General features: G+C 38.3%; 1 protein-coding gene across 2 annotated transcripts in view; it reads left to right on the top strand.

Moving 5' to 3' along the window:
• Positions 1-13,725, top strand: part of LOC130912997 (serine/threonine-protein kinase N2-like) — a 41,326-nt gene that overhangs the window by 13,686 nt on the left and 13,915 nt on the right. The window contains exons 9-13 of one of the 2 annotated variants that reach the window (XM_057831229.1): positions 959-1,141; positions 7,268-7,343; positions 7,825-7,951; positions 8,032-8,140; positions 11,467-11,519. In XM_057831229.1, coding sequence (XP_057687212.1) covers positions 959-1,141; positions 7,268-7,343; positions 7,825-7,951; positions 8,032-8,140; positions 11,467-11,519 — 548 coding nt within the window. Of the gene's footprint in view, positions 1-958; positions 1,142-7,267; positions 7,344-7,803; positions 7,952-8,031; positions 8,141-11,466; positions 11,520-13,725 lie in introns of both variants that reach the window. The other variant, XM_057831228.1, reaches the window with a different exon arrangement.

The following is a 13,725-nucleotide window of genomic DNA, read 5'->3' as shown; positions in this document are numbered from 1 at the left end:
CGGCTCGTGAGACAATGACTCGAGACCTATCTTGACTCAAGCTGGGAGGCAATGACTCGAGACTCGCTTAACTGACTCAAAAAATTTGAAGCAGACATACTGTGTCGCATTGAAGTTACCACTTTCTGCTGGAGCTCTTTGAGGACCGCTTACTTAACTAGGGTCCATTAAAAAAAAATCAAGGTCTTCACTATTATTTTTATGGGCTGTTACACAATAGGTTTTGCCATCATAAAGTATATGGACAAGGCTACAGTTTTGATTGACATTCTCTAGCTCAGGGGAGTCAAAATCATTTTTTTTCACAAGCCACATTCTAGGCAATTAGATTTCACGTGAGTCCGACTGGTGTATTTTTGGCCAAATAAGATAACTCCCAGGCTGGTATTGACCAATCCGTTTTGACCGGTCAAAATGGGTTAGCAATTACACTCAAAGATGAGTATTCACAGCCAGTTTTTCCAGTTTAAGTAAACGGGACATCTATCGTTGTCAATAACAGTCAATGAGTTAATTTTACGTCACGCTTTTGTAATTTTAAGATACTTACGTCCGTACATTCCAAATTGCTGCTCTAGCTAGCCAATTGCTCGTTAGCTATTACTTTAGGTTTTCACCAAAAACACGAGTTGGGTTGGTTTTCAGTTGACAATCTCGTGACTCGGCTAGACGAGACTCGACAACCTTGTCACTTGACCTGACTCAACTTAACCTTTTGACTTGTCTCGACTTCATGCCCACAACAGAAAAAATTTTGGAACTTGCTTGAGACTTGGACCAAATGACTTGAATTGACTCGGATCAGAGGGACTGGTGCAGTTTTCTGAGAATATCTGAAATTAATTTGGAGTCGACCAGAGTCACAGGAAAGTGGAAGGTGTGTGCTGACTGAATGTGAATAGTTCATTCAATCACATTTATTCATTTATGAATGTTTGAACTCTGCGTGTTTCTGCAGAGTCGTGAGTTAGAGGTTGATGTGTTTTGGAGGGACAGCGGCAACATGTGCGCGCTAGGGTTCCTGCGTCTCGACTGGCTCCTGGCCCGGCAGAACCAGAACCAGAACCAACAAGGCCAAGACAAGCGTGGTGTCTGCTCACACGTGTGGCGACTGGAACCCAGAGGCCTCCTCCACATTCAGGTAAACTCTTCTTTCTTGGTTAATCTGAAATCTCCTTGGTTAAAGTAACAGTGCCATCGCTAAATGCATCTATACCTGTGTGGCCCAACTCTACAATTTGGAGTGACAAACACTAGATCTTTGTAAGCACCGTGAGTAGAAGCAGGAGTTTGGTCTCCTTCAAGTGGTTTGTTGCCACTACGAGCTGCAGTACACCTATACACCTGAACTGTTATTATTATACTGTACTATAGGCTATTACATGACTATATTAGGCGAGAAAAATACACAAAAATTATTGAATTCCAAATACAAAACGCTACAGAAATGAAACATCACCCGGCCAAAGAGCATGAATGCCCTCTAGTGGAATTTTTTTTTTACTACCATCAAATGAAAACGATCACATCTCCGGTTTTCTGTGGTCTATCGGTGCCAAATAGAAGATGGGAGAGAGGTTGAAATCCGTGCTTTCAAGTCATGTTGACAGCAGCGCTTAGGTGCTTTAACCCTTGAGAGTCGAAGGACGCGCCGGCGCGCCCTCAGCGCACGCAGTCTTTGAAGCGCCCTCACGTTTTAATTACGTCACCCACATGCCGTTGGTTGGTCTCGTTTTAAAGTGCGAAAGTTGCGGTTTACTCTTGTTATTATTTGAAGTCAATCGACCAACTAAAACGTGAGATATTGTCATTTAAGTTTTATAGTTTTATTGTCCTCTCAAAAAAAAATTAAAACGCTGCATGGATCATTTGTTTATGTCTATATTTCCATCATTTCTTGTCCTTTTTCAAAATGGAAGCTCCATGAAAAAAACACAAATCAAACGAACCCTTTCGAAGTCACAGTGGAAGCACAAAATGCGTTTTTTTTTTTTTATAAATATAACTGCCGTGCAAGGTTCCACCGAACGAGAGGGAGGAGTGTTCTGAAGCAGCGAGGTGGCAAGCGACTTTGTGTGACTTTGAGAATGAACGGAAAACTAAATTTAGCGCAAGCAATTGTGCTTTTTGATCAACTTGAGGAAGAGGATGGTCCAAATTCGTCATCATCGTCTTCTCCGGAAGAGTCCTCGAGTGAAGATAGTGACGGATTTGAACACGTGGGTGACGCCATCGACGAGCAGAGGTAAGCCAACTCACTTTTTTTTTTTTTTATGCTGAAAAAGTTACTTTTGAAAGTTTCTTTTGATATTGCATGACAACGTTAATTTTGATGCAATATAAGTGTGTTTGTGTATATAATAATAAAATGTGCATATTAGATCAAAGTCGTACGTGCACTGTGTGTATCCCAGGCAGGAATTTATCATTTGTGGTGTTCTTCTTTCTATATGAAGATTAGGGATGTAGCACATATTCAGCTATGGTATTCTTTCTATTGTCATACATATTAATTTCCATTATTATTTATTGCTGTATATATTTTTATTTTATACTTTATTATTTTCATAAATACTGACTTTTTTTCATGTACATTTATAGTGACAATGAAAGTAAAGTGAAATGAAAATGGAAGGGTGGAAAGAGGACCGACACCCCATGGAAGTGTGCGCTGTATGATGTAGCCCTGTGTATAATTCCAGAACGAAACTTGTTTTTTGGAGTGGCATGCCTGAAAAAAATTTAACTTGTTTATTGTAAATATTTTTGAAAATACTTTTTTTCCCAATGTTTTATATATATATATATATATATATATATATATATATATATATATATATATATATATATATATATATATATTTTTTTTTTTTTTTTTTTCCCCCACAATCAGTCTTCTCAACTTGTGTATATAAATGTGTGTTCAAGAAGCTGGATTGTGTGTACATAGTTTTCATCAGGTGATGGGCCGCAATACCTAAACTCATAAAGAGATGGCCTCTAAACATTTTTTGTGTTAGATGGTATATATTTTTTCACTGTTCTTCACTGTTTGGTCTGCTGTATTATAACCTGTTTTGACTAGAGCATGTATAAAGGCAAAAAACGCCTATGGCTATACCTGTTGTTTATGTTGAATTGTCAAATATAAGACTATTTATTCTAAATTTTTTTGGTTGAATGTTCATCCTAACATGTTGAATAAATATTACAAAGTTTCAAAACGGTTCGTTACGCATGTTTGGTTGTCAATTGGACATCAATATTAAAAATTTTGACAAAACCATTTTGGAATTTTTGGTCTTTTTGGGCCCAAAATGATGATTTATAATTGGTCAGTGAAGGAAACAACAGTTTGGACATGAAGTTCAAGGTGTCACAAAAAAAGGGACCAAACCAGGACATTGTAAACAATTCTTTCTTTGAAATATAAAGGCAACTTCAAAGGCATGCAAAATCAGACAAAATAGGCCCAGACCTTAAAGGGTTAAAGAAAAAAAATGTGTAGCCATGTGAATGTATTTTTACGTCTAATTGGGATTATGGAGTAATGTGATTACACCATGTTACAGACAAAAGAATAAAATTTTGTTCCTGGCTTTTAATCATTTTATCTGTGTTGCTATGGTCCAAACTAAATAAAAAAGTGCGGAGTAAGATTCACGTTTCTTCACAAATCTACTGAAGTAAAATTAAAAAGTGTGGTGGGCTAAAACCACTCTGAGAAGTACTTTTTTTCTCAAATAGTTACTGAAGTAAATGTAATGTAACGGAGTAAATTTAACGTGTAACTAGTACCCACCTCTCCGTTTAATTAACTAAGCATACACTAAATACTAAGCATGACATTTGTTATGTTTTACAACAATAACTACCTATGTTAATATAGAAACGTGACCGTTGAGTATATGAGGAAGAGTGTGTTCACTGATGTAAAAATAAGCATGAGAGATCACCACCCGCCACTTATGATGATGGTAAGTGAGTGGGACCCGTTTCTAAAAATATCCTCCTCTTTTACAGAATACAGAATAGGTACAGAATAGTCTACGAACAAGTCAATGCATGCTAAACTCAGTTTCACAATGTCAACAATAGGAAGACATCAAATGATCAAAATTCGAGGTCACTATAAACACTTGGCTGTGATATTGCCTACAGCCAACGGGAGCGAAGCGGTTAAAAGTACAAATAAAAAGAAATATGAATCAGACAATGATTCTTTTGAATGATTTTGTAGAAATTAGGAAATTTCTTTCTGTAAAATAAAACATAGCAAAATAGTCTAATCTCTTTATTGTTGTAAGTGAATTATTTTATTCTTACATATCGTTTTAAATAATCGGCAGATTAATTAGTTGTCAGAATTTTTAATGCGAACTCTTGTAATTGACATTTTTGTAAAAATAATCCAAATTTATTGGCCCATACAAAATTTGTACAGTCATGTAAAAAAAAAAAAATTAGGACACCGCATTAAATATTCAGTTCTTTATGAAGTAATGTTCACATATCAATGTCTGATCTTGTTTTTCTCTATCTCTGAAAAAGAAAGTGATTTAATTGTAGGTGAACAAAAAAATAACATTGTTTTACTCATTAAACCAAATATAAGAACAAAAATGCATATTCTCACTGAGGAAAAAGTTTGGACACCCTACCACCTAATAGCTAGTGTTACTCCCTTTGGCTGAAATAACTTCAGTGAAACGCTTTTTGTAGCCATATATCAGTCTTTGACATCGGTCTAAAGAAAGTTTGCCCTAGAATACTTTCAGCTTTGAGATTTTTGAGGCGTTTCTTGCATGTACAGCCCGTTTCAAGTCACCCCACAACATCTCAATGGGATTAAGATCTGGGCTTTGACTCGGCCATTCCAGGACTCTCCATTTCTTCCTTTTCAGTCAGTCTTTGGTGGAGTTACTGGTATGTCTTGGGTCATTGTCATGTTGCAGAGTCCAATTTCGCTTCAGCTTTATTTTTTCATAGATGATCTCACATGTTCCTCAAGCACCCTCTGATACACGATAGAATTAATGGTGAATGATGGTGAGCTGGCCAGGTCCTGCTGTAGCAAAGCATCCCCAAACCATGAAACCTTCCACCTCCATGCTTCAGAGTTGGTATAAGGTTCTTTTCCTGGAATGCTGTACTGGGCTTACACCAAACATGTCCTCTGTTCTGGTGTCCAAATAATAAAATTACATAGCCCTTTCCTACTGGCCAAAAACCCCATGTCAACCCACTAACAATCGGCTTTTGGTGGCAGTGGGAAAGGTGCAGTGACCCGCCTCGACAGGGCCGGCCCAGGCCATTTTGGGGCCCTGAGCAAAATAATGCAAAGGAGCCCATAATTTTGGCCCATCATTTCGTCACAGTATACTGTGAAACCCATACATGCAAGCCAACCCATACCTCCATTAATCAGGTTTTGTTAAACTGCATACTTCAAACTTCTCACCCCAAATGATTGTCAGTACTTACAGTAGATAGCGCCAAACCTTTTTCTAAAACAGGAAAGAAAGAACTTAAGGAAGAACTTTTATTTTTTTCAAGCTTGTAATCAAGTATCAAAACTCACAAACGTCATTAAAAGCAAACAGTAGTAAACAAAATAGAATATAAATTAAACAATTGCCAGATTGGGGGCCCCCTAGTGGTCAGGGGCCCTAAGCAGCTGCATAGTCTGCGTATAGGCTGGACCGGCCCTGCGCCTCGACCCTTGTCAATCAACCCGCCAAGCGACCCGCATTAAAATCACCACGGCTCTGATCGTCATGCAGTGTGAAAGCAAAACCCCGGGTCAACAGTCAACACCCTAATCTACGTGGTGACATAGGCTCTTCCGTGATGCATCATAACAACGTGCCACGCGCCTCCCATTTAACACGCCCCACAACCGTAGTTACGTCGATGCTCATAACAAAGCTAGTAGAAGAATTCACGTCGCCTACGTTGCCTCAGCACAAGCAGAGTGTTGATCCTTTGCTGAATTTCGATCATTTTGAGGGCAGTAAAAAGCATGAAAACAGAGAACACGAACGGAAAGGAGGCTTCCATGTTGCTGTGCATTGTTTACTTCCTTGAACTGAATGAATTCGGTCGCACTTGTCGAAGTGCATTTTAGCGTGGTGATGTCACGTAACCTTATGCACGGCTGAGGAGGGGTGGGGGGTTAGACAGGTGAAAAAAAAAAAAAGACATTTGGCTTTTTTTGGTCAATGGGAAAGGTGCCAAATGCCAATTGCTAGTAGGTTGCATCCCCTTGGAAAAAACGCGTGTTGACCCACTAGTTTCAGTGGGAAAGGGGCATTAGATTTATCTGTCTAAAGAACATTATTCCATAAGTCCTGGTCTTTGTCTAGCAAACTTCAGTCTGGCCTTCATGGTCTTCTTTGAGAGCAAAGGTTTTCTCCTTCACACCTCCCATGAAGGTTAAACTTGTGAAGTCTCTTTCTCATTGTAGAGGCATGCACTTTCACATCAAAGGTAGCAAGAGCCTGCTGTTGGTCCCGTGATGACATTTTAGGGTTTTTGGAGACTTCTTTTAGCATCTTGCAGTCAGCTCTTGGAGTGAACGCGCTTGGACGGCCAGACCTGGGTATGTTGACAGTTGTTTTGAATTTAGACTATTTTGCGGACAGTGGAATGGCTGATTTCATAATCTTTTGAGATCTTTTGAAATCCCTTACCAGACTCATAAGTGTCTACAATCTTCTTTCTGAAGGCCTCAGACAGCTCCTTTGATCTCACTATGGTGTTTTCGCTCACTTCCACAGTCAGGGGCACACCAAACTAAATGTGAGGTTTAAGTAAGGCAAGCCTCTTTCAAAACACTGGGTGAGGATGTTCTAATTATGTGCGCCTGATGTGATACCCCTGTGTGTGATTTTAGCCATTTTAAGTAGGATTGAATGTGGGGGTGTGCTAATTTATTCCTCAACAGAAATTGCATTTATTTAAATTTACGTTTTACAGAAAGTTATAAAAGATCTTTTTTTTTTTTTTAGTTTTAATTGTTTAGTTCTATTACTTGAATCTCTCAAGATTGTTAAAATTGATATTAAATATCCATATGACCAAATATGTTAGAAAACACAAAGGCTCCCATAGGGTGTCCTAACTTTTTCACATGACTGTACATAACGACAGCCATAATCACAACAAAATGTTATTGCTCTTGACACATTTTAATATCAATTTGTTTGGCAGCCTGAATTGAACATGAAAGTTTGTAATAATTGTCTTATAATATTTCTACTTGAAGTTTGACTTTACGAACACGGTGGTGGAGCGACAAAACAAACTACGACGCCAGCAATGCATCTTCACCAAAGAGAGAGGTACACACACGCACACATATGTGCACACATAAAATATGTATTTTCTTATTTATTCATGAATTTATCTTTTGAGACACTTACCCTCACGAGGGGGTGCTGGAGCCTATCCCAGCTAACTTTGAACTGTAGGCAGGCTACACTCTGAATTGGTTGCCAGCTAATTGCAGGGCACAGGGAGACAAACAACCATTCACGCACACAATCATATGTAAGGATATTTTGGTTGTTTCAATCATTTTTTTGGCATGTGGGAGGAAACCGAAGTTTCTGGAGAAACCCACACAGGCATGGGGTGAACATGCAAATTCCACATAGGAAGGCCGCAGCCCGGGATTGTACCCTTGATCTCAGAACTGTGAAGCAGACATGCTAAGCATTCACCCACCATGCGTTTAGTGCAGCTACAGGGAGTTGTACCTTGTCTGTCATTGAAATGTTTGACGTAATGTCTGTGTGTAAGGTAAGAACTTCCTGCGTGCAGCTCAGCTGAATGTGAACTTTTCCACATGGGCTCACATGATGCTGAGCGTTCTTCCTGGTTACGCCTCCTTTGCTGCTGACTCCACCTCTATCCCCTCCCCTGAGGCCTGCACATCACCACTGTCAAGGTGACGAGGACCTCTGCTCGACAACTTTCATGATAATGTCACAATCTTTTGCGATTTTGTTTGTTGTTGTTCATGTACAGTGAGGAACTGGTGGCCAGCGGAAGTCCTCCCAACCACCAGGAGGTAACGCAGGACGATTGTGACATGTCGGATGTTGATGACACCTCAGAAACAAGTCAACAGCAGATGGTGAGAAACTAAACACACAAAATTTATCCCATTCTAAACCGCCCAATTTTACCATCAAAATAAAGCTGTTTAAAGCTTGGTACAAACTTTGAATTTGAACTGAATGGTAACACATCATTTTAAGACAATTTAATGGGGCGGGGGGTGATTTTTTTTTTTGTACCCTAGTCGTAATCTCGCTTTAAAATATGTTGGTGTGCTTTATGTAAATATTTGTGTTACGGTTTCTGAAATACAAATGAACAGAAAAGTAATGAGTCTTACATCGCGCTAACAGTCTAGTTGCGCGGATATGCAGAAAGTGACAAATATTGATGTAAGCGCTCATTTCTCTGCACTCTATCAATCCAATCACATATTAATATAAATACTTGCGAATGCAAGCAGATACATTTCAATGAGAAGAAGCTTAAACATGTCTTATTTGGCCTCAGAGAGAACGTTGGCCAGTCTTAGCTTGGGTAGCCATTGGCCAAAGATATGCCTAATTACAGTGGTACCTCAACATAAGATCGCTTCGACACACGATCTTTTCGACATCCGAGGTAAAATTTGACTCGCCATTTGTTTCTACATCTGATGACATGCTCAAAATACGACGATTTATGACAGCGCCGCAGTTTCTTTTTTATCCCGCAAGACAGACGCACGACTGATCTTCTTGTGAGAGAAATCAACATCGGTGATTTTAGCGAACCCGCTCCGAATAAGGGTGAGACTTGATTGATGATTTGGTGTCTTTTTAGTCCAGGTGGTGGAAAAAAGGAAAAGGTGACGCTTACCATTAAAATGAAAATGATAGAAAAATATGAGCGTGGTGTGCGCGTCCGTGACCTGGCTCGACAATACGGCCGTAGAATGTCTACGATCTGGACTGTCCTCCTCCGACCTCCGTTCGCCATTCTTTATTAGTTAATGTGACAATTATTATTATTAGAGCTGGAACGAATACTCGAGCAACTCGAGTAACTTGAGTTTAAAAACTGATCAGAGTAATTTTATTCACCTCGAGTTATCGTTTAATTTTGACAGCTCTAAGCATCAAGTTTTGCCCGGACTACTTTTAACGCGGTACAACGCGCTGATGTCACGCGCGTAGAGGAAGTAGCAAAAAAAAAAAAAAAAAAAAACTTACTGCAGCTGACAGCCGCTACAAACGACACCGACGTTGCTAAAAATTAGCCCTCATGATGCTACGGTGGTAGCAGGTAGCGTCTGATGCGTCTTATAGAGATCACATGTATGTTGAACTAGATGCGAAATGAGAGAGTCAGCGGCGTTAGTAAACAGCCGCCATCTTAAAGCAGTAGAGATCCAAGCACTAATAAACGTTAGCCCTGCGGAGGGCGAGGTTTCTATTTATTATGACCACTGTCGATGCGTGGCTAACGTGTCTTACATACAGGCTTTATTTAATCTGTGAAAACATATTGCTATAGAGTGATAAGGGTGTAAAATAAAAACTTAATAATGCTAACTGTCAACTTTAGCTCAGTAGTCTTTGCTGGATAAAACACCAAGTAGCACTGGTCCCTAATGTGCTCCAATACAGCAGGTACTGTATCATACATTTACTTTGAACACTGCAAAAACTCAAAATCTTATCAGGACTTACAGTTTAGACTTATTTAAAACTTGAATAGAACTTAAAAGTAGCTTGACACAAATAGAAATTCAATTGAAACACATGGGGAAAACACCGAACTTTTAAGTGATGTGTGCAAACGTAATGGCATTTTTAGGTAATATATATATTAGGGCTGTCAAACGATTAAAATTTTTATTTGAGTTAAATTACAGCTTAAAAATTAATTAATCGTAATTAATCGCAATTAATCGCAATTCAAACCATCTATAAAATATGCCATATATTTCTGTAAATTATTGTTGGAATGGAAAGATAAGACACAAGATGGATATATACATTCAACATACGGTACATAAGGACTGTATTTGTTTATTATAACGATAAATCAACAAGATGGCATTAACATTAACATTCTGTTAAAGCGATCCATGGATAGAAAGACTTGTAGTTCTTAAAAGAAAAATGTTAGTAAAAGTTATAGAAATTTTATATTAAAACCCCTCTTAATGTTTTCGTTTTAATAAAATTTGTAAAATTTTCAATCAAAAAATAAACTAGTAGCCCGCCATTGTTGATGTCAATAATTACTTACAAAATGCTCATGGGTGCTGAAGCCTATAAAATTAGTCGCACCCAAGCGCCAGCAGAGGGCGGCAAAACTCCATAAAACACAATTAACAAGTGAGCGTTTCACTGTACCATCATTTAAATCTGTCTGAGCGGGACATCTGCGTTAATTGCGTCAAATATTTTAACGTGATTAGTTTAAAAAATTGATTAACGCCCGTTAACGCAATAATTTTGACAGCCCTCCTAATATATATAAATATATAAATTTTTATAAGATCTAAAAAACAATGTGTATTGAAAATAAAGACATTAATTGACTGAAAATGGTTGAATATTAGATGAAATGTCTTGTTTTCTCATGTATATTTATAATTGCTCTTCACCTAAAAATGTTTTATCCGACTACTCGATTAATCGATAGAATTTTCAGTGGATTACTCGATTACTAAAATATTGGATAGCTGCAGCCCTAATTATTATGTAACATCGACAAAGAAATCGCCAGCTTTGTCAGGTTTTTAATCATTTCAGAACTTGTGCAAGACAACAAGCCTAATGTCAACTGCAGCTGACACCCAACAACAGAACAAGAAAAGTGAACGTAAAAACGCTAATGCACTCTCTCAATCTGTCAGCCACGCGGTTCGTTCAGGTACACCACGCAAAACACATCCGCCACATTGGAACCCAATTCGTTACACTATGACAGGTATTATTATTATTATTATTATTGCCATTATTATGGTATTATTTTGATTTTTATTTATAATTTTTATTTGTTTTGATCTGCGTAGTTGCTATTTGCAATAGTACCAGCAGAATTAAGGATTGAGTGTAGGTTTTCGGGCTGTGGAACTAATTAATGGAAATATAATGTATTCCTATGGGAAAATCCTGCTCGAAATACAACCATTTCGACTTACAAACAAGGTCCTGAAACGAATTAACTTCGTGTGTAGAGGTACCACTGTAAAACGAAATAACAGAATATAACTTGCCACTAGGGGGCTCTAAAACCACGCAACAGAAATGGATGGATGCTGGCTATCACAGTGGGTGACCTTGTCAAGTTTCTGTCGATTTTAAAAAGATGATAATGTAATGTATTCGGAAGATTCTTTGGAAGAGATTGCCAGTTATATTGTTACATTATGTTTTGTGTGTGCAGTCGTCCTCCCGCAGGAGAAATGAATGTGAAGACCACTCAGCCTCTCCTCGCAAGTACATCCTAAAAGCCCAAAACGCACACATATTAGAACATACACTACAAGCAACACACACATTTGAAAAAAATACAGAATAAGAAACATAAGAACTACTTGAGAACACCCCAGCGAGAAAGAGAGGTGGGTAGTTTGGCCAAAATTTTTACTCGAGTAGCATTTCTTTAAAATATTACTCAAGTAAAAGTAAAAGTAGTCATCCAAAAATAGTAAAAGTTAAAATCATTTGGTGACAAGAATGCTCAATTTAAGAGTAACTATTTACAATGTTGGATTTTTTTTTAAACAGTGGTATCTATTTTCTCTCATTCAGGAGCAGCATGCAAACACAACCTCCACATTAGAACCTGAATTGTTACACTGCTCTTGTAATTTTTTCTCAAAAAGTTACAATTGTAAATGTAACGGAGGAAATGTAACGTGTTACTACTACCCACCTCTGGCCAGAACATACTTGACACAGTTGAGCACAAACAAAACACATATTAGAACACACGAGTTAACACAAGATGTGTGAACGCACAAACGTCAGAAGACAAATGTATTAAAACGAAAGGATACATATTACACACAGCAGCACTAGTATGAACTAGAGATGTCCCGATCCCATATTTGGATCGGATCAGACGCCGATATGGGCAAAAAAATGCGCATCAGATCGGAACACGGGAAAAATTCCGATCCAGACTTCCGATCCAGGTTTTTAAAAATTCGGTCCGGGTTTTCCAGCGCACCAATTTACATAATCCATTCCAGTTTTTGCTTCGGTTTCCCTAAAATCCGGTCCGCATTTTACGGCACACCTTCAACACACTACATTTACATTACCGTCTCCCAATTTACCGAGAGACTTTATCGGTAAAAATGTCAGCTGTGTGGGATCATTTCACCTTAAAGGACGACAAAGACGAAGAGGCAGAGAGCAACATATGCCACAATGAAGTCAAGCGTAGTGGTAAAGCTGTAAGTTTTAATGCAACCAACCTAATCAAGCATTTAGCGAAATACCACCACAAACAATATGAGGAGTATGTTAAGAAAACCGAAGACAAAAAGAAAGGTCCTACGCAACTAACACTGACAGAAACTTTTGCTATGCGTGACAAACTGGCACTCGAATAACAAGGGAATAACAAGAGTCATTGCCGAAGAATTCATTCTGGATGACGAGCCATGATCTCACGTGAGTAAAGACGCACCATCCAACACGCAATTCGGCCGCTGAAGATTCGAGAACGATTCACAAACATCCAAATTCCGATTATTGAAATATGTCAAGTAAAGCGGAACTAATACACAGCGCGGTCTTCGGGTCGCAATGAGAAACTGACTGCATTGCGTCCCGAAAGTAAGCATAACTTGTCTTAGACCCGGGTAATGCCAATGCTCAACTCACGGCTTTAGCTCAACTCATGCCGCTGGATAAAAAAACACAAGAATACCTGACTTCTGCTAACAGCCGCAACAAACTACATCAACGTTGTTTTACTGGAGATAATAGATATCATATGTATATAGAACCAGATGCTACACGACAGACTCGACTGTGTTAGCAACATTGAAGTATTGAAAACCAGATGCGATAGTAAACAGCCGCCATCTTAAAGCAGAAGACTTCCCTAGTAGGCTGTTGTGAACCTTCCAAGCGAACCTAATTTTTTTTTTTTTTTTTTTAAAATACTCCTAAATCGGCAAAATCTTGACTTGAATCTATCTTCAAAACAGTTTTAAAACTTTCACATGTCGAAAGTAGACAGAAGGGAAATTATGGAATAACTGGAGCAATTTTAACAACTTTAACAGTTGATTCGCAAAATTAAATGAATTGAATGTAGTTTAAAGCTGCTGATACAGAATGGGGACTTGAGTATTTTATTTACTGTTTTAAAATGTTAACTTGATACTGAAATAGTCGTTTATTTAAACCTGAGAGGCTTTTTATACAATTTTTGTAACTAATGCACGAAACATTAAAAGCATCTAATAGCTTGGGGGATTTATGGGATTTTCCACTGAGGTTGTTGGTGTGTTTTGCTTTTTTAAGACAGTTAACAATATTATTTGCACGTTTTACTGACTGACTATGCCATTTCTGTTTGTTATTTATAATGTTTTGTGTTTGTCACTGAATAAACAGGTCAGTTTCTTGTTACTAACCGTTGTGTGTTATTCAAACTCACCTAATTCAGCTGGCTAGTTGTTAT

The sequence above is a fragment of the Corythoichthys intestinalis genome, chromosome 3 (genome assembly GCF_030265065.1).
Source record: "Corythoichthys intestinalis isolate RoL2023-P3 chromosome 3, ASM3026506v1, whole genome shotgun sequence".
In the NCBI taxonomy this organism is placed as follows: domain Eukaryota; kingdom Metazoa; phylum Chordata; class Actinopteri; order Syngnathiformes; family Syngnathidae; genus Corythoichthys; species Corythoichthys intestinalis.
The sequence above is the reverse complement of the archived record's forward strand: the minus strand, read 5'-3'. Positions and strand labels throughout refer to the sequence as shown.